At 46.0% G+C, this 26763-nt stretch overlaps 1 protein-coding gene across 1 annotated transcript in view; it reads left to right on the forward strand.

The window, feature by feature from the left end:
- Positions 1-26763, forward strand: part of GYS1 (glycogen synthase 1) — a 279620-nt gene that overhangs the window by 60975 nt on the left and 191882 nt on the right. The window contains exon 2 of the mRNA XM_069605881.1: positions 11878-12059. Coding sequence (XP_069461982.1) covers positions 11878-12059 — 182 coding nt within the window. The remainder of the gene's footprint in view (positions 1-11877; positions 12060-26763) is intronic.

The raw sequence follows: 26763 nt of genomic DNA on the forward strand, positions 1-26763 counted from the left end.
TCCAAATCTGTAGAGCCAAAGGTTTCAGCCCCCTGTCCTACAGGCTTGGACTACAGGCAGTGCATACAACGTTTTAGTGGAATTTTTCTGATCCCACAATCTGCAGGGTTTTAACAACTATTTCAATTGTAGCTTTTGTCTGTGATGCGAACTAACCACAATATTTCTACACTTTTTATGTGCTTTTGCTTCCATGCATACTATAGCCTCATAGACTGAGGGGTGGGGTCATTGTCACCGGATAAAGACCCACCGCTTTGGTCCATAAATTAGACATCGGTCATTATCTCAATCGATAATGACCCCTTTCAAGGTCCATAAGGCTATTAGCACATGGTGGTAGTAGCAGTACAGGCCTGGGATTTTTGGTGGTGAATTTAAAAAAAAAGGTACTTCAGTGTGAGTATAGTAAGTGGACACAATTAGTACATTAATGTAGTTTAATTTTATAGTATTTAAATAACATGGTTGTCTTTATAAGTTAAGCATTTTAATTGCAACTTGGCCAAACTAGACGAGGTTTAACACGGGCATGCATCACGTGTCATGTAAAAGTAAAGGGGGTTCACTATGAGAAAGTGAAAGTATTTCCCCATGCTTTAGCTCTTTTGTCTGTCAAAAACCATGTTGCAGCAAAAAATATCCTCCCGCCATGCCCTGAGAGAGGAAGCGTCTTGTTGAAAGAAATCTTGAGCAGAAATGTCTGCTTCTCAAGTCAGAACGCTGTCCATACCAGTGTGTATTCATTGCCCTCGGCTGAAAGGAGGTCAATAGCTCTCTCCATGTGCTAAATGACGGAAGCACACATTACATATGGCGACTATACATGTGTCGACTATACCGTGCACATGAGGCATTCACAGGCATTGGGTGGCTTTCCTGGGGCATTTGGGGCTGTTGATGGCATATGAAGGGAGCCCTTGGACACGCAAGCCTGCACATTACATGCAGCAACTGTAAAATGCATATGTAATATTTATTTGGCCAACTGATCCGAAAGCGAAAATGCAGACCGCAGAGGCACCTCCTTTATCAGTGTGCCTCTACAACGTTCCATTGACTGCATTGTTATGGGCCTGGTAGTGGAGGATGAACGCTTTGGTACATAAAGGCAACATGTGGTGACTATGTGACTTATATAATGCATTGTACATTTTGGCCCTTGGTAAATATTTGCAGGAATGCAATTTACATGTTTACAATTGGCTTGCATTAAGGTAGGGTGGCCAGGGTGATTGGTGAGTAATTGTAACGGGTGGGGGTAGACGATGCTTCTTCACTGGGTGGCACTTTAGCCTGGACTTAAATAGTTCCACTGATTGAACTGCCCTGATTCCAGGTGAGAGTATTCCAGTGGTGAGGGACCAGTATAGAGAAGGAACGGAAGCAGGCGGCAGTCCAAGGAATGGTGAGGGCAAAGAAGTTTAGAGTTGAAGAGCGAAGTGCATAATTGGGAGAGTAGAGGGAGGTGCAATCTGCGATACACTGGGGTGACTAGGCCTTGGGTAGATGGTAATGACGGTAAAAACCTTCGATTAAATGATTATTTATCGAGAGCTATGCGCTTGGTGAGCAAAGGCTGAAATGGGAGACGGTCTAGGTAGAATGTAAAGGGTATGTGTGGCAAAGTTGAGTACTTTCAGGAGTGGGAGGCCCAGGTGTAGTAGTCCAGTATTCGGAGGTCCAGTGTGGAGATTAGGGTTTTTGCAGAGTGGTGCGTAATGTGCAGGCAAATCTTCCTGATACTTAGAAGGTTGATCCTGGTGGCATTGGCAATAATTAAGTAGTTTAAGTTCGCTTTCAGGGGACCCTTATGGTTGTGAGCCCTGTGTGGTGAAGTGAGGAAGTCCAGAGTAAAGTAAATGCAGGGGTTGCAGGGGGAGAGAGGGAGGGAGGGAGGGAGGTTGAGGAAGAAAGAGTGGAGTTGACATTGTAGACAGGGAGGAAGGTGACTTTCGCCTTAGTGGAGTTTAACTTTAGGAAGCAGTGATGTAGTAGAGGGGCCAGTGATGCACTCCAAGTAAAAAGATGTTCTGGTTGTCCTATCCAAGATGCGATGGGAGAAGCCACATGATGAAATTAGCTTATCCAGGGAGGCAGTGTATTGAGTGGACCCAGGACTGATCCTGGTGGGACATATGTGGGCAGGGTGATGTGAGAGGTGTTGTTGGAGTACCAGGAAATGGAGAAGGAGCAGACGGAGAGATGAAGACACACAATTAAGTAGGGCGTTCTTGAAGCCTAGGATTATCCACATTGTCAAGGTGGCAAAGACTTTGAGTACAATGGGGATGAAGGAGAGTTGGGAGGGTTAAAGTTGGCGCTATTGAGTGTTTGCTGCGAAACCCAGATTTTGTTTGGGGCTGGGGGGCACAAATAGTATGTTTCCTAAGGTAGTTAACACTGCGATAAAGACAACTCTCAAGGATTTTTGAGTGCTGGGGCAGGTGAGAGTCCAGTCTGTAGAAAAGGGCATTGTTTGGGTTAGCAGTTTATTTTTTTCAAGATGGGTATGACCATTGCCATCTTGTTACAGCCTGGGAAGATGCCATTTGATAGAGGGAGATTGGAGAGACAGGAAAGATGTGTACAGGTGACTGAAGTAAACTCTTAGACGGTTTGGAAGGCCCAAGGGAGCATTGGTATGAGGGTAGCAGGAGATATGGGCTAGAAAAGTGAGTGGGCATCATGGGCGGTGAAGAGAAGAAGGGAAGTGGAGGGATAGAAGCATGTGTTTGCATATTCGTAAATTTAGAGTAGACCGTGAAGTCATCAGCAGAGATGGAGGAGAACATGGAGCCAAGTTTAAGGGGGCAAAGATGGCATGGAGGCTCCTAGCCAGCTTGCCAGTGTGTGAGCGAAGGAAGGTTATAGAAGTTAATGCAGTAGGGCAATTTGGAAAAAAGAAAGTTCTTTATATGAAAATATGAGAGCAGGAGGGCGAGCTTTGTGCCAGTGGAAAGAAATGGTAGTCCTCAACTGTTGGATGACTTTGGGGGGTGTAGAAGTGTTTGTAATTGATGTCAGGCGGCAGGGGGTGATAAAGCAGTCAGGATAATGATAGTCAAAGGGGGGGGGGTGATCAACGCAGTGTTAAATTTAGTAAAGGTAAGTTTGAATTGCAGTGAGCAATTGGGTGAGGTGGAGTTTGGAGGAAGGCCCTGACTGTGTCAAGACAGGGGACCATGAAGTCCAGTATGCATTTTGTTTTGGTATGAGATGAGGGGGGGGGTGGGTGAGGGTGAATGGGGAGCAGAACTGGTGAGGTGCATGAGTGAGGCATATGCGTGAGGCAGTGACACAGTCAGTGTCTCAAGTGGAAGATACAAAAATTGGGGTTTTCTGTGAATGTGGTTAGATAAATTCATCAGAGGGTGGAATCCAGCTGTAATAATGGGCTCTGTTCAGCTTGAGGGCACATGTTGATGGGAGGGACATTAGCTGGGAGACAGAGTAGTAGGAAATCTGAGAAGAAAGGATTGAGGGTACTAGGCAGTGCTCCAGATAAGATTTTGAAGTGGTAGTATTTTACTCCCTATTTTTGCAAGTAAAATCATTTTTTCAGAGTAGAAATGATCATCCAATTCCCAATGGGAGTATTTTCAAAGCGAGTGACAATGTTTTAATTTAATTGTTTTTGTAATAATTATTCCTTTGAACCTAGTTATTCATACACATAAAAACATATACATATTTACTTCTTTCATTCAGGCAGTAATAATAGTAGTTTCTTCCTGTGGTTATATGTGCACTTCTGGTCCAAACCTATCCCTGGAGCTGTGCGGGTGAAATCAGCAGCACAAGGTCCTACGTTCTGTTGCCCATTTCTTTGTAGGGAGTATTCTTACTCCCTATTTTTTGGGGTGGGGGGTTATTTGCCTTTTTCAGGGAGTAAAAGGGGCCAATACACCCCTTATCTGTAGGGCTGGTGCTAGGTGAATGGTAGATGAGTAGGTTAGTGAGCAGGGTGAGAGCAAGAAGTTGGACATGGATTGGGGGGTTGGGGGAGGAGGAGTTGTGATAATGTGCCCTTACTGTAGAATTTGGATTTACCCTTTGCACGTAAAGGCAGCACCTACCTATGTGAGCTTGCACCTTTTAATTTAATGAAGATAAAAATGGCACCAGCACAACTGCCTTTTCTGTTAGTTGAGTGGAGTGGGAGAAGGTAGCAAAGTCATTTTGGAGGGCAGGCAGAGTGGTAGCGTCAAGAGGGTTAATCTGTGTTTCTCTAACAGCTGTCAAAGTTTAGGATGCAGGGCCACAAAGTGGTCAGCAAGAAAGGACGTTTTATTACAGAAGGATTGGGCATTCCAGGGGCCCAGATTGAGTACATTTAAGGAGCTAGAAGGTGGAGAGGGAGGCCAGGTAGTGTTAGGGGAGATGAGTGGGATATGAGGTTTGAGTGTGTAGCCGGGGGTGAGATGAATGGCCAGGATGCAGTTTAGGAGGTATAGGAATGGGGAGGGTGGAAGGTAGAGGGAGAGCAGTGGTATGGTTGGTGGAGGTATGAGACTGGCCAAAAACGAGATGAAGGAAGAGGACAGTAAGAGCAGTAGAATTGACAGAATCATGGTAAGCAGAGAGTTGGTCATGGGTCAGGGAGGAGCAGGTTTAAGGTGGAGGAGCAGACCTGAGGGTAAATGAGCAGATGATGCTTACCCTGTCAGGTGGTAGAGAGGTTCAGTTGGAAGGAGGGGTTTTAACCGGACCAACAGAAATCGCCCATAGCGTTGATGCCTATTGGAGAGGACACCAGCAATGGGACTGCTGGGCCTGGGATATGCGGGATGGTGTTACTGTGGAATTTGGATTTACCCTTGGCACGTAAAGGCAGCACCTATCTATGTGAGCGTGCACCTTTAATGAAAAAATGAGTTTCTTCCATTTTGGTAGCTTTTTCGACCCTATGTCCTGGATGGAGGCGGCATTATCAGAGTGAGATGGGCGAGGCAAGATGCGAAACCTGGAGTGCTGATGAGTGTATATCGGAAGAACCTATTTTCTGTGTGCTGGTATGCTTTGAGTTCATTTGTGATGAGTGCACTTGGGTTACGTTTATCCAGAAGGAAATGAGTCACTATAAATCGAGCTGAGAATAAAATTACACCAAAGGGTTTTGGCCAGTATCATTGCAGATTGCCAGAGACCATCATTTAAAACCTGACATGATTTCATTTTTTTATCTGCTACAAATCCCTTAGAGCACATAATGTTTGGGTGGTCAAGGAGGGGCCCCTTTATTGTGAATAATTTATGTTACGCACACCATATTAAGGATGACAGCAAACCTGTGATAGTGTCACAAATCAATGTGAATCGCGTAGGAAGATGCAATATTAAAACTGTAAATACAGCACAAACACATACAGGGGTTTTTCTTTCAACGATTAGTTGTTATACAGGCATTCTAAAAGTAGAAGGAACATTCTTGATGGGGAAAGAGAATTGGTTACCTAGTAATTAAGTTATAGGACTAGGACAAGGTTCACAGTGCTTGGAAGAGAACAGATGTTATTTGGCCCTTTGTATTAAAATCTTTAGATGGGATTAGTAATTTGTTTGGTGGTGGAAATGGAGCCCAAGGCCAGGGTCTGATTAAGTATTTTTCCAGGTCATCAGAGATTGTATGTGGCCGCATAGATTAGATTAACATACCAGAAGTCTGTGGAATGGAGATGGCTATCTATACTTCAAGGGAAATAATGGTTAAGCAGACCTTTGTCTATTTGCTAAAATACGTCAGCGAGACCATGTGCAATCATGGTTCAGGTTTTAGGACAGTTATTGCTAGCAATAATTATGTTTTCAATACTAATGTTTAAACCATGCACCAACTCCAAGTACCTACTACAACCAATCCCAAGAAGAGGTGTGTTTTGAATATAAGTTTGACCAAGGAAAATGGATGGATTGGGCAAAGGTGGGATTTCTTTGAAGAGGTTTTGTCCAATAATATTTGGGGGGTGGGTGTTAATAGAAGTGTGTAGGAGTGTTTTTTATTTATTGTTGCAAAAGTATATAAACTGCCAACTGATGATGTATTGAGACTTGGGTTAGTTTGGTCCTGCAACACCATCTAACCACTCCCCGGAGCTTTGTACAATAAACTTGCTTTATGTACATCTGTGTACTCGCTTCTTAAGTAGTGGGCCTGTTTTGGGTTAAGGGGAATAAAGGCCATCTCCCACAATAATAAAATTGATGTAAGGGTTTTCCACGTTTAAAGGAAGTCCCAGGCTATTGGAACTTTGGGTTCATCCGGCTGTTTGCATGAATGCACAGGTTGCTCTATAACTGACATGCAACCCGCAACGGAGCTGCGGAGGTGCCCGACTGGGTCAGCAGAGTTACATATTTTCACTATACTTTTCAGCATGGAGCATTTTGAAAGCGGGTCCGATTAGCAGAGCTCACTTACGGAGGCAGAATTATCTGTGTCAATTTTAAGTACATCTTTCCCAAATGCATTTGCATTTCCTTTATAAGGTAAATCAAAAAAGATTGTTTTGAGATGATGTTCAACATTAGGAAACAGTTCATTAAAAAGCATGAAACAGGCACAACGTTTCTGATTCCCGGTATAAATCAGACTGAAATATGTTTTGAAACAGTTTCCAAGATTGGTACTTAAAGAGAATGAATGCTGCACACCTTTTAAAAATGTATTTCATTTGATTTAATCAATCGTTTGTAACCTGCTTAATACAGTAGACCAGTCTCTAAGCGCGGTACCAGGATTCAAACCTGTGTTGCTCTTTTTTGTCTTGCCTCCAAGATAAACGCATTACCCCCAGAGCTATCGTCCCGGCCATTTAGAGTGTTAGAGCTCTGAACTACACCTGTATCCTTTTCGTTCAGGGACTTGTACTTTCCAGTTTTAATCCCAGAATGCAATGACAACAAGCAATGGCAAAACCAAGAGTTTTAGGATAAGCATTTGCCAGGCACTGCCAAAATGGAACTACCTGGCCATCAGATGGTAAATGGTGTCAGTTCCTGGCATTAAAATTATAATTGTTCTTTTATAATGCGCTTAATACCAGTGATTGGTTTCTAAGCGTGGGATCGGGATTCGAACCAGTGTTGTGCTGCGTTGTCTTGCTTCCAAGACAAACACGTTACCCCAGTGCCTGCCAAATCCCTGTAAAAGGGCTAGAACAGTTGTCTTTGCAAATGCTTATTAGTTTTTTTTTTTACCAGAAATCAATGCATGGAGAATATGCTAGGACACACTTTGCTTAACAGTCAAGTGGCTGAAGGCATACTGGGGTAAGACCTCTTTATTACACCATGAGCTCATTTACAGTTGTAATTAAGCCATTGTCGTTGGGAAGACTGCTTCGAAATAACAATGGCAGGTCCTATAAAAATACCATAGTTTGATACTGTGTGAGGGGGGTATCTCAGAGAGATCCCAGGAAAGTGTGTTTTTGCCAAGGAGGGGCCAGCAGTGGTTTGGAATGGTGATGGGGATTCGCATAGCCACTGGCTTTCAATGGGTGTGTAAAAAGACTAACTGCACCCATGCAGGTTGTGTACCGCCTCACATCCCACCCCCCTCCTGTCCGCATTTTTGTGCCAATAGTTTTTGGCTTTGTAGATGGTGCTAAAATGCCACCTATTAGGCAAAACTAAAAACCCGATTCGAGGTCTGCACTGAAAATCTAATGGAATGCTTTTTTTAATGGGTTCAGCGTTAGAGAAACACCCTTGATTAGAAACATTTGTCAGTCACATGTTCGCTTTTGCACGGTCGACAAGCAGCTAAATACATTTTAGAATAAATTGGCATGTCCTGTTACTAATGGAGTTCCTGTGATGTTGAATACACCCTCTAATCAGATTTGTTTAATTTACAATGTTTCTACATGCTTCGTCTATATTGAATGGTCTAAGAGCATTCAACAGCATGCGTCTTGAGCAGAAATATTTAAATTGCATGCTTTGCTAAGCAAGCTAAAATGGAAAATCGGTAGTTTCCCTTTTTAAAGCACTATTGTGCATTGTTTGCTTAAGAAAGACATTAGAGTGCACATGTGTTACTGCCTAGCATGCAGATTATTTCCGATTGTTTTTCCTGGTTGAGTTGGACTTTTTCCCTATTGCACGTTTTGCATTTTTCTACAGAATTTGATTTTTTTTTTTGTTGCCAGTAGGAATAAAAAAGCAATCCCTGTTCTGCTCCCATTTAGACACCCACATTTAATATCAAGCGGCTATTTCCTGTTACATGATAGCAATACCTGGCTCGTGAGGAGCATCAGACCACATAATGCCAATACCTAAATAAATCTGGTACTTCCTGGGTGTATGAAGGCAGTAGCTGGCAAAAGTGGCAATATGATGCCAGTGCCTATACATTGCTTCTACACCAGACACAGCGCTTAGTGCTTGTTTTCCTGGTTGATTTGTTTTTGCAGGTATAGGAGTTATGAGACTCAGATCTAGATGGGAAGCAATAGAGTACTGTACAAAGTGGACACACCTACGGGTTTACACATAGGCTATTTGGGTAGCAAGGGAGTGTGGGCGGCCTTCAGAGGAGGAGTAATAGGGTTAAGCGATTATCGATTTTCAGGATGTTCTTTGAAGAGTAGGGTCTTCAGGTCCTTCCTGAAGTGTAGCTTTGAGGGGGGCCAGTTCCGATCCGTGCTCATCAACAACACAGGTTATCCGCATCTGCACTCCTGCTATCAGACTAACCCTGCGCTGTTCCAGACCCACGCGCAGTGAGGCCACACTCCTTGGCAGAAGGGTGTTCTATAATACCACTTGCCTTATCTTAACAGACAGGGTGCGTAGCTTTCCTGGATTGTGTCCGGCGAGTTGTCTACATGTTAATGGAAACGTCTCATGGTAAGAGGTCAAGGAATCGAAGGCTATCTGTGGGCCGCCTGGGATGAAGTGCACTGTAGATAGGGGTGCTGTTGTGTACCAGTAGTATGTCAGACCGGTTCCTGCGATTAAAGGACATGGAAGTTTCCAAGCCTGGCATTTCAACGTGGAAATGTTCCCCTGCCCCCCTATTTTGCCTATTCCCTAACCCCTCATACCCTTATCTGCCCTTTGTGGCAGGCTTTGAAAAATCTGGCGATGAAAGGGGCACACCGCTAGTTGTGTGGAATGCCTGTGTCCCACCACACCATCTTGTTTCCAGCTGGGCGAGAGGAAGACGTATGCCCATTCTGCACAGTCAGTCCACACCGCTAGTTGTGTGGAATGCCTGTGTCCCACCACACCATCTTGTTTCCAGCTGGGCGAGTTTCCACACCGCTAGTTGTGTGGAATGCCTGTGTCCCACCACTCCATCTTGTTTCCAGCTGGGCAAGAGGAAGACGTATGCCCATTCTGCACGGTCAGTCCACACCGCTAGTTGTGTGGAATGCCTGTGTCCCACCACTCCATCTTGTTTCCAGCTGGGCGAGAGGAAGACGTATGCCCATTCTGTATAGGCTTTGCCTTGGGAGTGCTACAAGACTGGATGTGGAGCATAATGGATACAAATTGTGTGCGGGTCGTTGAGCATCGATGCAGCAACTGTGTGTGAATTGCATTTCGTTCAATTGTGTTGCAAGGCTGTTGTGCACAGCTTGGCGGCTGGCGGAACATCCAGCACCTATGCTTGAGTGTGCCGAAGGTCCGGAGTAGGTGTATGGTGGGAAAGGTAATATGTGGTATTTGGAGTATCTCTCATTTTTAAAATATTCCCTGTTTTACAAGTCTGCATTGCATGGGGTGTTTACTGCAAGGAATACATAGAAGTTATTCCCCCATGCAGTACTTTCTATGTACCCCAGGCCGAAATATCCGATGCACGCCCCAAGCTATAATTATCTGGTATTTTATAAACCAGTTCTATTAAAAATACCACTTGTTTTTACTTTTACCGCCATACTCCTCCTTAAGCTCTCAGTGGGAGATCCTAGAGTTTGGGCAAGCGTCTTGTGGCTGAAGCAATTTGTTGCGCAATTGTTTCGCCACAGGCTTCAACAGTGTTTGGCACTGTTTAGACGCACACTGTAGTGTGAGGGTGCGACTACACTCCAGGAACAGTGTCTGAACGGATTGCTTTTTTGTACCTTTTAGCCTGCAACATGGAAGGCTGTAGGCCTCAATTTATCAGCATTTCAAGATGGTGGCCCTGAGAATTACCAGAGGATAGCCAGGGGCTCTGTTGAAGTCCGGATTTGGGGAGGTTGTCTTGTCTTACTGTAGAATCACTAGCCACGTGTGCAGCTTACCTAAGCAGTGGCAAAGGTTTGCGGCAGGGAAGGGAAGGATAGTGTCTCCCTTCTCAAGCCCACCTGCTTGCCCCACAGGAATAGTGGAACTTGTTGCTGCAGGCCTCATGTATTCTGAGTGAGACAGATGAACACATTGCAGGAATTGATCCTGGGGTCGCCCGTACCTCACGCAGGAAGTGCTGTGTTGTTCCCCTCGTTCAAACTTCCAAGCCTGACCTGACCTGAGCTGGGTGAGGGACAGTGTGTCCATTCTTTTTTGACCAACCACACGCACCAGATGCTATGGGCCATCTGCGGTGGCTGCATGTCGTGGGGTGTTGTGGGGTGTTGTGGACTATGGCCTTGAAAAGCTACGCACCCGTCGCTTTCTGGCCTATGGCTTCCTTTTGAGGTATTACTAAGGTAGCCAGAGTAAAGATCAGTGCCGGTCACTGTGCTGGCAGGGGTGCTGGCTACTGCACTAGAATGTGCCGCTCTTCGGGTATGCCATCTGTATGCATGAGCAGGCGAGTAACTTTGCTGAAATGTTGGGGCGGGGGGGGACATGACATCACATCTGATGAAAAGGTGCCCCAGCCAAATGAATGGGGACAAAATGGTGTGCCATGAAAGTTGGGGGGTGGGGGGCAGGAGGGACAAACGCCCCGCCCTCCCCTAAAATTACGCCTATGTGCGTCAGCTTTTCTTCATTACGTCTCGACCATCAGCCTTTCGAAGTTGAGGCTAGTGTCCCCGATATTCAAATGCATTGGACTTGAGTCTTATTATTGAGGCACAAACGCTCATCCTAACACATTGATCAATTTAAAGGAAAATAGGAGTCCTTTCCCTGATCTAAGCACAAGTAGGTTTGATCCAGAGTGCTTAAAACTACATGACCAGGCCAGATCTTGCAATTCGCAGAAACTGAGGGCCCTGAACAGGGATCTAAACCCATCTGTATGTTTCAGAATTAGTGCCAGTGACCAGACCAGCTGATGTGGAGACAGTTCTGCACTCTAGAACACGCTAGTTGCAGATAATTGCATTTTATTTGCTCCAGGGTGTGCTGGTAAACGTGACATTCGTTTTTAGACCTGCTGCAACATGGCAAAGTGGAACTTTTTGTCATGTTGTCGAATAGGTCTTTCAACCTTTTAAATTTGAGTATTTTTTGTGACAACGCCTTGAGAAAAAAGGAGCCACCGTTCTCTCTGCATGTGCTAAATTAATTTCTGAATATGTCTTGTCTTAAAACTGTCTGTTTTCTCAACTAAAAATGTTGGGCTGTGCCTGTGCACCATAATCAATGAAATTAGGATGCTAGGTGTGACCAGAAGATGTATTTCAGGGCATGTAGGTTTCTCTGACATGGTGGCTGTTGTACGAGAATAGATTTGTATGACTCCTCCTCCTTTTCCCCCACAGATGATATTGGCCAGGGGCTCGACAAACACACTTAGGGGTGGCGCATTGAACATTGAGCGAACTCCTATTCTATTCTTTTTGGTTGCTCGTTCAATTTCCCCGCATCCCACGTGATGGGATTCTCTCCTGTAGAGCAAAAGTGATCCCGCTGTGCAGTTAAATGTTTTTTCCCCCAATTGCTGCAATCATGGACTCCTCACTCTTTGCTTTTGTCGTTCCACAGTTGGTGGCATCTACACCGTCATCCAGACCAAGGCAAAGATCACCTACGACGAGTGGGGCGAGAACTACTTCCTGATTGGCCCCTACTTTGAGCACAATGTCAGGACCCAGGTGGAGCTGATTGATCCGCCGAACCCAGCCATCAAACGCACCATGGACTCCATGAACTCCAAAGGATGCAAGGTAAGTGGAGCAGGTTTGCACAGGGCCTCTGTGATAACTCTGTGCTGCCTCTACAGGTAGCGAGCCATAACCTCCCCAATACAGGACAGCAGCAAGCCCCACCCTCACCCCATGGTGTGCCCGGAAACCTACTACATAAAGGACAGCGAGATGCCCATATGCAAAGCACCAGGAAAGCATCATGCTAGCAGCAAGAGCATTGGTCCTTATGTAGACCTGCAGGGTGTCCCTGACCTCGACCTCCGCCTCAAGATACAGAGACACCTCACTGTAGGGTGGGACTTTTCTCCATGAGAGGTGCTAGGACCCCCATGCAGCACCAGGCACAGCCTCCTACCACTAACTCCTTGCATCCTTTCCGCACCTTCCCCTGCACACACACTATAATTCCACCGTACACTTCTCCCGCTTTCTTTCTCTCTTTCTCACCTTTTACACAGCCCCCTTCTCTCACTACACACACACACACACACACACACACACACACACACACACTGGTACCACTCTCTCACAAATCCCTCCCCTGCGCTCTGCCCCAATTCTGCCACCAACACGCTACTCATCCATCCATCCATCCATCCTCTGCCTGGCCTTTCGGTCCACCTTCACACCTCAAGGCCCCACCCCTGCAACCCACACTCGGCCTCTCCTTCTGCCTCCTTTTATACTGTGGTCACGCTGGTTCCGTCTCCTCCTCCTTCCATTGGCTGCAGCTCACACCTGACTCTAGGAACTAATCCGTTCTGTTTTTCCCCCAAGGCCTGTGTTACACAGGCGAGAGGCTTCGAAAATCCCTCTTAGCCCCTCCCCCCTTTTCCACCAGGGTTTTAGAAAAAGCCTATCATGGTGTAGCAGCCATGAGCTCCGCTGCTCGTTCTCCCATTGGCTGCTTGTGGGTTTCGTTGCTTATTCACTTTGTGGAGGGTTTTGCTGTCTACCCTGTCCTCCCCTGCAGTCTCTCCTCACAAGTTCGTTTTCGGTTGCACCAACATTAGCCTGGGATATGTAGAGTGTTGGGTGTTTCATTTTTATTTTTTTGGCACAAACAAATCCCAGTCCCTTCTCAAGCTGTGCTTGATTCTGTTCTCCTGGCTCCAGTTCGGGTTTTCTTGCTCCCAGTTGCACTCTGGGAGTTGGGTCCTGCAACAGAAAAGAGAACCGTGCCCAGCAAATGTAATAGAAGGTATTGGCTGATAGAGTGGTACAATGGATGACATGCGTGGCAGATTGAGGGGTGGGGGATTTAGGGACCAGGCCGCCCCTTTGAAAGGGTCATAACGCAGACCCTGTCGCACACTTGCATTCTCCTTCATTGCAGTCCTGCAGACCTACCGCCTACAGATTTGGGTGACCGATCCTACTGCTTTTATCCAGTGGCAGGAAATGTATGTGACTTTAAGGCAGGCTGCTTGAGACCGGGCCTAGGACAAAGCATGCAACACATTAATGTGTCTCTGTGCGGTGGGCGGGTCAGTGATTACTTTTAGTGATGGGCTCAGATCAATCCATTGACCTGACAAACACACGACTTTGGCCTGGACAGACGTTCAGTGACCCACCAGTGAAGGCAAGTGGCAGAGCGTACCACCATCACACAGTATCTGCCTATCAGACGAGGAGGGTATCAGTCTGTCATTCAGTATTCAACTTGCACTGCAGGATTAAGTATGTACTGCCAGGCAGCTGCTGCAGAGCAGTAGCAAATGTTGCCTACCAGCTCTGTGATGATCTTCTGTGAAGTAAGGTCATTGAATTTGGTGTTGACTTACCATTCAGAAGTATACATTTTAAACATTTGTTCATCTTTCCATGTTGTTGATTGAGCCGTTGTGTATTTCAGACTGCTCCAGTGGTGCCAACAATGTATGTTTTGTATTTTCCTGTGATGTCATCATTATTTTAAAAATGGAAAAATCCTACATCGTTTTGGTCACAGAATGTTGGCAAGTATGCCTTTGTCACTGTGCTTGTCCGTCCCCTTTGGCACATGGCTTTTTCTCGTAGTCAGTCAGTCCCCCTGTCTAGGCTCGCCCTTTTTCTTTTCATCTGCCCCTCTTATTCGCAGTCTGTTTGCCATGAGCATGGAAGCTCGGTGTACAAAAGGTTCTGTACAGAAGTGCAACCTGATGGACGTGGGGCTTCCGGTTTCGCAGCAAACAGGTGGCGAATGCAGGAGCATCGGAGGCATCGCAGTGAACTCTAGAGGGAAGGTGGAGGGGAGATGCACAACTGGTGAGCAGTTGGAGGTGGGGGGGGGGCGGGATACCCCTCTAAATGGGAACGTGAGAAAAAAAAGGCTGTTGCGTGAGTGGCCTTCACAGGCTTAATTATGCAAAATGAGGGCCTCATTACGAGGTTGGAGGTAGCCTTGCCGGTAAGAGCGGCAGGCTACCTCCATACCGGCATGAAAGTCTGGCACCCGCGAATGGGCAATTAGCGGGGTATTCCGGACCCGGTAGTTGCCCTTTCGCGGGTGCCGGTAGATCCCCATTCCTATTTCAGCCCCATAGGGCTCAATGGGAATGGGGATGCCTGTAGCACCGGCACCGTTCATAACGGTGCCTGAGGTGCATTCATGCTGTGCTCGCGGGTGCCTTTCATTCCGCCAGGGCAGACCTGTTGGCATGAAAGGCACCAGCGAGCACAACTTGGAGTTTGCCGGTACCGTTGTTACCGGACCAACAACCTCGTAATGAGGCCCAGAGTCTTGTCACAGTGTTTAGATCCTAATTCACCCCTCACTCCAGCTCTTTCTCTCCCTTTACCGCCCCCTCACAGGGAAATGTGGCATGAGAAGGCTAAGAAAGAAATGAGCACACTTGTCTCCTCTTTCTCCAAATAATAGTTCTAGGGAAGTACACGCCGTCATACACTATGACCGTGTTCATTTTGGAGTGGTACAATCCTACTTTCTGGGCCTCACGTAAACCTATTGTTGGGGGTTACAATGGGTTACAATGGGCTAGTGGACACTGTTCATGGCACTGGATAACTGGGACTTGAAGGTGTGTTTGAACATGATTGATGACGCCAAGCTGGATGGTACGCAAATCCTACAAACCGCATATGCTGCAGGCTTCTTGTCTCAGCTGCGGTTTTTAAATGTTATAAATATTTAGTTAGTGAGCACTGGCAGACAGCTCGCCTAATAGTCATTACTGTACCTGCAGCTTACATGTTTTTGAGCTGGGCCCGTTCTTTCGGGTGCCATCACAAATGCATGCCTAATAAATGTAGAATGCAGTGAACTGCAAAAGGCAAAGCTGTTGACTTCGCCAATGCCTGTTTTTATTTTTAAGAGCAGGAGTTTGGAGAGTATATTTGTTTTTAGTTTTGGGGGATGGATAGGTGGTGTGAGAGTGGAACCACAGCACTTCACTTGTTTTGGTTGCTGGCTTGAGCCCTGTGTCCTTCTCTTATTGGGATGGAAACTTTCTAACCTGAAGATACCACTAGGGAAGGCACTTTACAAACCCTGTGCTATCTTACAGGGCCGGAACCTGCATTGACCATTATTGTTTGTGTTGTGTTGATTTTCTTCGCTACTGATTTATATTCTGTTCGATCCCCTTGTTCGTTTTGGCTGTTAAGCGGCGCCTATAATTCAAAACGATTGCATTGGAATACAGCTTGTGGGGTTTTTCCTGGTTATTTACCTACCCACCAACTGGACCTGCTAATCGCAATGGCCATTCCCACCCACTGCCTTCCCCATCGCTCCCAAAATACATCGTCCCGGGATCTCTCCGAGCTAGCACTTTCAAGAAGTAACATCAAACGTTAGTTTCCCTGTGCTATTTCAAAGCAGTCTGCTGAGTGTTAATGGATTGATTGCAGCTGTAAAAGCGCTACTGGTGTGATAAAATGTCTTGCCACCTGTGTCTTCAGTGCAAGGAACAGAAATAAATCAAGTGGCTAAGTCCCATTAAAAACAACAGGTGACAAAGCCAACAGTTTTGGCATACATAGAAGTATAAGATTTCGAGTAACTGCAATCGTATGCTTAAGTAATCGTACTACCTTCCAGCGGTTGCCATGTCATGGCCAGGTACTACCGTTATGGCAGGGTTTATCCCATACCTATACAAAAGCCAGAACTGTTGACTTGTCTGTGCTTGTTCTTTTATAGATTGTTCACCCAGGGGGTAAACATTTTAAATTGCAAGCTACTAGTCAGTCATAAATCACTCGCCACCTCAGTTCTCCACATACACACAGCAAACCATTTCTGATTTCCCCAAGAGTCCATCATCACTAGCTAATGCCTATTGGTGAGTGCATATTTTGCACCCTGGGTTACCTTTTCATGCCAGGTATATTTTGTAATTGGTTCAAAACATTCTTCCATTAGGTTGAGTTGCAAAGGGCACATCCCTTTCGAAGGTGGTCCTGGTCCTAATACATGGTACTTGGTAGCCCACAGTTCGGCTGCACATAGACATTTTATAATGTGTTAAACCATATGTTTTCAAGGCATTATTGTTATAGAAGTTATATTTGAATTGATGGTTATTAGACCCCAAAAGCAAAGCTGTTGAACCTAGTGTGTGATGTGCCCTATTTTCTTCCCATGGATATGGACAAACGGCCTGCCATTGGATTCAATGGTAACATCACAGCAACCACGGCATCCTATAGGTAGGATTCCTTTTGCTCTTGCCCGAGATGAGACTCAGTGGGGGGAGGGGAGGGCTGCCGTGTCAATTAACTAATTATTTGCGTAATGCTGCGTCACTGTAGGGGGTGGGCGTGTGTGTGTGTGTGATAGTTATATGCAAGGGCCTACGATTCTGAGATTATTCAATTTTATTTGTTTTGCAAAATGCTGGTTTTAGCTCTCAGAAAGTGAGCTCCGCTAGTCCTCACTTACCAATGCCCCATGTTAAAAAAGTATAGTTCACACATTTGCTGGGTCCTGTACTGACCTCAGCAGCTGCGATTAGATTGGGCAACATGGCCCCCACCAGATTGACATTTGCGTTCCTTAAACCGCCTGCTGGAGTCAAATTCATTCCCAGAGCCATGGCTGCCTTTAAAAGTGGGCACCCATAATTCAAATTATATTAACTGCATGGCCTGGTGCAGAACTTTGGCTAAATATAACATGTTATCTAATTTGATATACTGGCATGTAATGCGATGCAGGTAAAATTGACAAACCCAATCTTTCATGTTAACTGGCTTCTTGTGACCCTTGCAGAAGCCATTTGTGTATTGTCTGGTTTTCGGTGGCTCAACGACAACCGATTCAGGAAGCACTTTGTTCTCTCTTGGGAAGGCTTGACACCTTCCTAGGAGAGCAGGACATACTTCCTCCAGGGGAGGTGTGAGGGCTTAGAGCTTCGGAGGGAGCTCTGCAACATAATGGGTAAGTTGTAAGGGGGGGATGATTACTGGAGGTATAGAGTAGCCAGGGATAGGACCTGTACACAGATAAAGGGTTGCTTCATCTTGAATATGCCCGAGACACACTTCCTTCTCAAGATACCCCAAACTTCTTGCAGAAAGGAACCCTCGGAGCTGTCATCACAAGGAATAACCCTTGTTACAACAGCAAGGATGGACTCCTTACTAAAGTCTTGCTATGGACAAATCCACTGTGGCAAAATGACTATACAAGGAGGTGAACGCCCGCCCCATTTTATTTTAATCTTTTTTTTAATAATCTTCATGGAACCATCTTCTTGAAGCTTAAAGATTTCACTGCTGGGACCTTGTTGGGGTAATGACTGCCCTAGTCCCTAGCCATGGGTGTGAAGTCAGTCTCCCTAATTGCTTCACTCGAACATTTGAAGCGACTTGCTGTTGAAGATGCCGGGCTGCAGCAGGACTCTGGTACCCATGAGTCTGCTTGCTGAAGTGGCAAGCCCTTAAAGTGTCGCTCTCAACCTTCCTCGCTGGGAAGGGCAAAAGACGGACTTGGCTTTCCCCAGAGATCTAGCGGAGGGTTTTGCAGCAACCCAAGGACACAACGAAGCACCCTGCAATATCGAGCCACTGCAACGGCTCTGAACGCATTTGAGCCCTCTGCCTTTGACACTCTACACTTAGAGCTGTGATGACCCACTAATCGCCTGCCTGTGCCAAGCTTCTTCGAGCGTAGAGCCTTTGTCACTTGCTGAACCGTGTTGTGTCCCAGTCGAGCCAGCTTACAGCTGAAGTTGAATCGCCACTCGCACACCAAGACCCTGTCGAACCATCAAAGAGTGTGGATTTGGACATTGCTGCTTCTCCCAAGCTGCTTCGACCTTCTAACTGTTGCTGCTTGTTGAATTGCACTACGTTGCTGTATCATGTAAAACCAAATTGACCGACTCGCACCCGATTCGATGCACCTGCAAGTGCCCAGACACCTTTCTCATGCTGCCGAATTCCTGAAAGACAAGAAAATTATATAAATCAGTGGTTGGTGCACCTTGCTTTGTTTCACCTTTAAGACACTCCTTTATACATTTAAAAGACATATATTCTTGAACGTGTTTAAATCTTCTGAAATAGCTTTACCTGTGGACCTCCTGTTCTTCATATCCACAGTACCCTTTTCATCTGAAGTCTGGATTCACTGTGTATTTCGTTGCAGGGCAGGGTTGTTACGTCTTTTTTTTTTTATATAGTTTCTGTCTTTTTAAAGTCTTCTTTTTAGAGCCCTTGATTGGAATTTTATTTTGTTATTTTTGTTTTTGGGATACTTCTGTGCTGGCTCAGTCCATCTTGAAAAGTATATTCGGTCCTCTTTCCATGTTACCTTAAAGCACTGAAGAAGGGGGTATAATATTCATGTTGTTCCTGCTTTACCTTTGATTGAGATCCCTGCTTGTATGGTAATTGTGTGTGGCTGGGTTGGAGTTTAGAAACCACTACTTATCCCGCTAACACTGCAGAGCAGAAGTCCTTTTGTCACAGGCAATCCCTGTCATTTTGTGGTAAAGCCATCACAGGTATTTTCTTACAGGGGCAAATGCATATTGGGACAAAGCAATCGGGCGAGTTCTTGCAGGGGCAAATGCTGCAATTGGAGGGAAAGCCACCACAGCCCTCAAAGGTGCGTCCTTACAGGGACCAGGTCAAAACTATTGCAGGTGTTCTTACAGGGTCAATTACGGTCACTTTTTGGACAAAGCAAAAATGAGTGTGTTCTTACTGGGCCATCTACAAGCCAAACTATTTCATTGGAGTACAGGTATTGAATTGAATCGATTGTTTATTTGTATAGCGCCTATACACAATGGGCCTCATTACAAGGTTGGAGGTAGCCATGGCGCTATTAGCGCCATGGCTGCCTCCAAAACCCTTCCGACTCCGGTCTGGTGGCTGGAGCAATTACCGGTCCATTCCGAGGTCGGTGTGACCGGTAATTCCCCATTCACCACAGCCATTCCCCATTCCCATTTGAGCCCCCATAGGGCTCAATGGGAAGGGGGAAGGCGGCAATAACGGTACCGCAAATTGCGGTACCGTTATTGACCCCAGTATCCCTTTGCGGGTCCCGTCCTTAACGCCTGGTAAAGCCAGGCGTTCAGGGAGGACCCGCAAAGGGAACTCGTAGTAGGGCGGTAAGGGATTACCGGTACCGGTGCCCTTACCGGTGCTGGTCATCCCTTACCGCCTACCTCGTAATGAGGCCCAATGTGTTTGAAAGCGCTTCAAGGAGGGAGGGAACATGGGAGAATACAATTACATGCTTAAAAGTCCTTGAAACAGTACAGAATGTGAAACATTAACTATCATAATCAGCCTGGCCACATTTCAGATAGTGCAAGGAACAATTGGGGAAAAGAGGGTAAGGCAAAAATGAGACAAAACCAGCAGTAACATTACTATACCTGACGACAATTGACATAGTGCATGATTAACAAGGGGGAAGAGTTAAGGAGGGGGTGTGGAGAGAGAGAGAGAGGGAGGAGGAGAGGAACAGAACAAGCGACTATCATAATAGGTCAGATGGTAATTTAGAATGGTGCTGGGGGAGTGTGAGAAGAAGACAAGGAGGGATGGGGAGACAGACAAGCTGCTATCAGAGGTCACGGGACAAATGATAAGAGTAAGTGCTAATGGGGGGGGGGGTCAGGGGACGGGTAGGTGGCTGTGAAAGACGGGCGGCTACAATTACTATGCCTGACGGCAATTGGGGTAGTGCCAGACTTTAACAGGTAAGAGAGAGATGGTAGAAGAGGGGCATGCAGCTTGTGGGTGTTTGGTTATTTACTTAGCCATTGACGGCCATGGCAGTGCTAATCCCTTTGGCCATTCCCACCCACCACCTTCCCTCCTGCCCTAAACACATCCTCCTGGGATCTTTTGAGCTCCCTCTGCCAAGCACTAATATCGAAATGTAGCCTGTCCGTGTTGGTTCTAAGCAGTGTGCCAAGAGTGAATGGCTTAATTGCAGCTGTAAAAGGCTACTGGTGTAGTATAAATGTCGTAACCAAGAGTGGCTTCAGCCACTTGATGCACATCTCTTACATGGACTGATGTCCTGTAAAGAAACAAGTAACGACGAAGCCAAGAGTGTTAGCTTGAGATTTGATAAGGATTTGGCCAGGTACCGACGGTATCTGGTTAATTTTTCGAAAACATATATTCTAAATGCCATTTTGTCGAAAACAAAATGGCAAAAAAAAGTAGAATTTTTTTTTTTTGGTTTCGTTAGTAAAAAAAAAAAGTGTCAATAAAAGAAAACTGGTTTGGGGGCGACCCCCCATTTAAAAAAGAAAATTAAAAAAAACCTTAAATTAATTTTTTCGTCAAAATTCTATCAAGAAAATGGCATTCAAAAATATGGCATTCGAAAAAGTCACTATAAACCGGTATCGACATCCTATGCTGATGTAAGGACTCCATTTTCCAACTGTTTCTTGGTGCCTAGCAAAGGCCTTTCTCATGCCTGCCCAAAACTTTGGGTTTGCCAATGCTTGTTTTTGTTGCTGTCTATACTATCTACAAAACTTTCCAATTCCCAGGCAACTTGTTTTTTCTGCATGCGTATTGCATGTTTATTCCTGTGTGGAGTTACATGGGTGTATTTTTGCCCATGTCCTGTGCCCAGCGGTGGAAGTGTTTGTCCCATATCAGTGAACCATAATAATAAATAAAAATACATTGCCATTTCCTAGTCCAATTCTTCAAAAGCACGGCTGAGTCGGCATGACACCTATGCATCACGCGACTAGGCTGCTATGGGTAGCTGGTAGGTGACGTCAGTGGGAAGATGAAGGTGGCGTGGGAGCTTGATTTACTGCATGGAGTGGGAACGGTGATTTGCATAAGAGGCACTCCATGTGATTGTCTAGTAACCTATTTATTTGGATTTGTAGAGCGCGCTACAGCCCACAGGCATCGAGGCGCTGTATCAGCATTCCGTAAAGCCATCAAAACAAACCTCTGTGTTTGATCTGCTGTAACCCATGTTATGTAACTCTTTAATGTGAACAAGTTCTTTTCTTTGGGCGGCTGGTGCCCCTAATATCAATTAATCGCACAGTTTTTGCCAAATAAGGGAAATAGGAGCTCTGTGGAGTGGAGAAGAGATCATTGGTAAATGTCTACTCTACCGACAAGGCAATGTTGAGGGGTCGGGGGAATCGGTGAAGGGGGAGGCGAAGAGGAAGAGGAGTGTAGTGTTGGTGGTAGCCTCCAACACTCGCCCTCTCATCCATTCATGCATCCAACACACGCCCTCTCTAATCCATCCATCATGCACCCACTCATTCATTTTCTCATTAGTCCATTCATCCAACATACACTCTCCCTTGCACTCAAAAATCATCCATCAGTCAGGGTCTCACTCCTTTACCATTTCACTACTTGATTGCTCACCTTCTCATTCGATCTTGCGTACCACTTCATCACCCTTTCCATTAACTCACTCGCCCATTCATCTATTCATTCATCCATCACTCACCAACTCCTACATTTGATTTAAACATCATTTTATTAATGTACCAACATAACTGATTCATTTCTTCACCTGGACGGGGCCCTTACACCCCCCACAGTCCCCAGCTCCCTCCACCGCGCCAGACTTCCATTCTGACTGCTGGGGGTAAGGGTTGGTGTTTTTCTGAAATTTTTCGCCGATGTGCGTGCAATGCTGTTTTTGGATCTAAATTAATGCAATTTGTTATTCTGCCTGTACTTGTAGGCCGTGGTGAGCATGTTGCGCTTTGCGCACAATTCCTCCTGGATTTAATTTTCATTACTGTTATGTGATGTGATGCCTCCCTGTACACAGGCCTCCCAAGATGGCCGTTTCATTGTTGAGATTCCGAAATGTGTCACCTAACCCTGGGCCAGCCCCTGCCTCCCTCTCCCATTGGTTTACTTAAGCCAATAGCTGCTAATGGGAGGCGGGAGCCGGACTCTACCATTGAAGGCCCACAACGAAGGCCCTGTCTACCCCTGTCCACCACAGTACGCTGCATTGCCGCCCCGTGAGTGTCTTTGTGATCACCACCCACCCCCGTATGACCCCGACCTAGCCCCTTGCCCCCGTGATTGCCTTTCCCTCCCTTCCTACTTTTCTCTCCTCCTCCCACCCCTTCCCTCCTCCTGTTAATGTCCGGCACTACCTCAATTGCCGTTGGGCATAGTAATCGTAGACGCCTGTCTTTCGCGGCCACCTGCCCTCTCCTCCTACCCCCTTCCCCTCTTTTTTTGTTTTCGTCTATTAGCACTTACTCTTATCATTTGTCCCTTGACCTCTGATAGCAGCTTGTCCGTCTCCCTCTTCCCTCCTTGTCTTCTCCTCCCACTCCCCCCACACTATTCTTATCGTCGTCTGACCTTATGATAGTCGCATGTTTTGTTCCTCCCCTTCTCCCTCACTCCACACCCCCCCCCCTCCTCTTGTACACTCATGCACTACATCAATTGTCAGGCATAGTAATGTTACTGCTCGTTTTGTCTCATTTTTCCCCTCCCCTCTTCTCCTTAATTGTTCCTTGCACTTGCACTATCTGAAATGTCGCCAGGCTGATTATGATAGTTATTGTTAACATTCTGAATTGTTCTCTCCCTCCTTGAAGCGCTTTGAAACACGTTGTGTATAGGCGCTATACAGATAAACAATCAATTCAATTCAAATCAAAACTACAAAACGTGACGGGCAATATCTACATTTAACACCAAATCCAATACTAGCACTCGCACTCACTCAGCAACCAATCCATCCAGCACTCCCCCACTGACTCCCTTGCTCACAATCCACTCATCCCTTTCTTTGTCACTCACCAGTCCATCCATCCAACAACCAGACACTCACCCTGTCGCCAATCCGCCCACCTCCCACCCTCTCATCCAAACTCTTGCTTAGCAAGCCACCCGTCAATCCATCCAGAGCAGCACCAGGCCTAACATGTATTTGCACGCAGACATCTGTGCTGCACACCTCCCTCATTCAGTCTTTCATCCATCTCTGATTAACCCTCTTACTCTCATCAACACATACATCTATCCAACTATCGCATTGTGCCCAATCAATCCATCCATCCAGCACTCACCGTTTCCCTCACCAATCCCTCCATCCTTCACCCTCACTCCAGTCCATTAAACACTCACCGTCTCACTCTCACCCATCCATCTATTAACCCCCTACTCTCACCAATCCAGCACGTGTACACTCGCAATGCACCCAGCAGTCCATTCATCCATTATACACTGGCCCGCTCACCACATCGCTTGCAGCAGCCCTGACGCATGTATTTACAGCTCTTGAGAGTATTCTCCGCCCTAGGATACAACGGCTGCTGCGATTTTCCCATAGAATCCAACGAGGAAGTCATTTTTTTCACTAAATAACCTAAGGCTAACAACAACAAAAAGGCACACAGGTGCAGAAAAATCAGCTTTACTGCGTATTTTAGACCACTCACAATAAATACAGGGCATCATTGCTTGCCTCCCTTTGTTCTGGGTCTCCGCTCCTGCCTTGGGCAACAGAGTGCTCACTGCATGTTTTTGTCCATTGGAATGTTACAATCTATTGCAAAACTCAAGTCTTAACCTAAACAAAACATTTGGTATCCAGTACTGCAATCTAAATCTTTCTCTTCACGGACACCCAAAAAAGACGACTGTAAGCCAAGTTATGAATTACTAACAATAATTTGTTAACACATCAAATTCGTTTTTGTGAGTTTAAACCCAATGGATTACTGCCAGTGAGAAACAAAATATTCCTTAATGAACAATAATGGTGCCTCATACTGGAGTTGCCACTTTGAGGTCCGTTTAGTTGCACTACATTTATTTTGTTTGTTGCAAAGCTGTTGTATGGCACCTGGTGCCTTCCTGCTTGCCGCTCTTTTTCTCTACTTGAGGAGCCCTCCAGCCTCTTCCTTTGCAGATGGGGAGCAGGTACAAGTGGATCTTGGTCACCTGGCCTAAGCACAGCCCACCTCCTTAGCCCTGCCTCTTCCTTCCTACTCTTAACTCTTAGATCAAGAGACTGGGCGTCCGAAGCGAAGGGCGGATGAAGAAAAGGGCAATTTATTTTTGGACCTGTTCAGACCAGGAGGATCCAGAGCCCAAATCCCTGCTCAGACAGCAGCTAAGCATGCACCAACATGTGTTTACTCCCTCTGTCCCCACCGGCCATCCCCACCCCTTTGGTCCCCCCGTGATGTTCCCTTGTGCCCGCCCCCTTCTCGCAACTAGGTGTTGCCTGTTTTGCTTGATTCTTCTTCCCTACTCCAGCCTACTTCTGTAGGATTCTGTCCTGATACATTCTGGTTTCACCATCACTGTCCTGTGGCCAATGGTGGATTTGACTTTTATGGACTTCGTTGATTCACGGTGCGTCACCCTTTCTCATGGTGGCCCTGAATCATGCTGTTCCCATCTTCATTTTGTATCCAGGCTTGCAACATTGTGTTACTACTGACTTCTGCAATTGTATTCACTCTCCTCTCTTGCCTCTTCACTCTTTTTGACTGCTTACTCTGTTCTCTCCTCCTCTCCCTTTTCCTATCTCCTCCCCATACTTACTTCCATGTACTTACTCTATCAGAATTGTCCTTGGACCTAGTATGATAGCAACCTCGTCTGTCTCCTGCCCCCTCACCTTACTTGTCCCCCCGCTCCTCCACTCCTCCCTCCAGCACTATCTGAAATGTCATCAGGCCTAGTACGATAGTCTCTTGTTTTGTTCCTCTCCTTCCTTTCTGCACCCCTTTCCCTCACCTTTTTGTTTTCTCCGGTTCTACCAGAAATGTTGTCAGGCCTAGTATGGTAGTCTCCTTTCTGTTTCCGTTTCCTTCCCACTCTTCCCCCTCCCTTCCTTATCTATGTCTTAGCTCTCGCACTATCTGAAATGTCGTCAGGCCGAGTACGATTGTTAATTTCACATGCTTACTTTTCATGGCCTGTAAGAATGTCATTGTATTTTCCCTTGTTCCCTCCCTTGCCTTGAAGCGCTTTGAAACACATTGTGTATAGGCGCTATATAAATAAACTATCATATCATATATCAAAACTTTATAACCAAATAAAAAATACAGTACGACCGTAGGTGGACTGGCCTATAGATAACTCTGGAGATTTACTGGATGGCGTCTGCACCCTGGACCTATTTTGTGTGGTAACCTATTTTATTTCCACATTTTATCATAGGAAAAGGGTTGAGTTTGCTGAACATGTGTAATATGGGACCACTTTGAACATTATTTTCAGGGCCTATTTTGGTTCCCAGTCCACACCAGAGTACAGCTCCGCGTCTTGCTTTTACTGATCTGTGGGCACGCAGACCTTTATCTGCGAGTCTCAGCTGTTGGGGGGGGGGGGCACCCTTAGTCAAACTGACATATTTTTCTTATAGTGCTTGCTGCCGATTTTGTGGCATTGTACCGCTACCTGGTGTGCAACGACCATTGAGCTAATGGGGCTTTAACCCTGCTCCCACCTCCCTGAAATTGCTGGCCGGACCTCGTCCACCTACAGAGCTGTCCCGATCAGGACAGTGCGCAGATGATAAACTGTGTCCCTTTAGGCTGCCAGGTGGTCGCTATCAGTAGAGGCTAGTGACTTTGAAAGCTGGTGGGGCGTATATTTCTCCGGGTGAATTTTGAAGTGAGCGAGCGAGCCCAAACCACATCAAGGAGGTCCATGGGAAGGGGGGGGGTTCACTCCCCTTGAACATTTTGGAAAAATGGCTTCCAAAATGTGCAATTTACTGTCCGAACCCACAGAAATATGACATAAAGCACGGGGTTTACATACTCATGGTGGTGCATTATTCTTACATGTGCCAGTGTGACGGTGTATTTTACAGCAGCTGTTATCGAGAATAGCTGGTACTATGCTGTATGCATATAGAAATAAATTATATAGATATCCAGTAACGATGGAAAAATATAATTTTGTCATGCTGTTACGGCATTCATATGCCTTCATCCAGATCTGCTGTGCGGGCCACACTTAATCCTCTAGTGTCTTATATTGAAAACACAGATTTGTCATCAGGGCCATAATAAGTCACAGAGAATCCCCTACACAGTGGTGTAGCGACCATTGGGCAGATTGGCCTTTAGTCCCCCCCCCCCCACCTCGAAATGTTGGGGAACAGGAGAGAGTTAATTCTCACAGCAGCCCTTAAGTGTCTGGTTTCTGACGTGAAGGAGAGAGTTAACTGCTTCTAACATTGAAGGTGCGCCAGAATAGTCTCATTAGAATGTGTAAAGAAGTTAGATTCCCCCACACAAGTAAGTTT

This window comes from Ambystoma mexicanum, chromosome 1p (assembly GCF_040938575.1).
Source record: "Ambystoma mexicanum isolate Mex_15411 chromosome 1p, UKY_AmexF1_1, whole genome shotgun sequence".
NCBI lineage: Eukaryota > Metazoa > Chordata > Amphibia > Caudata > Ambystomatidae > Ambystoma > Ambystoma mexicanum.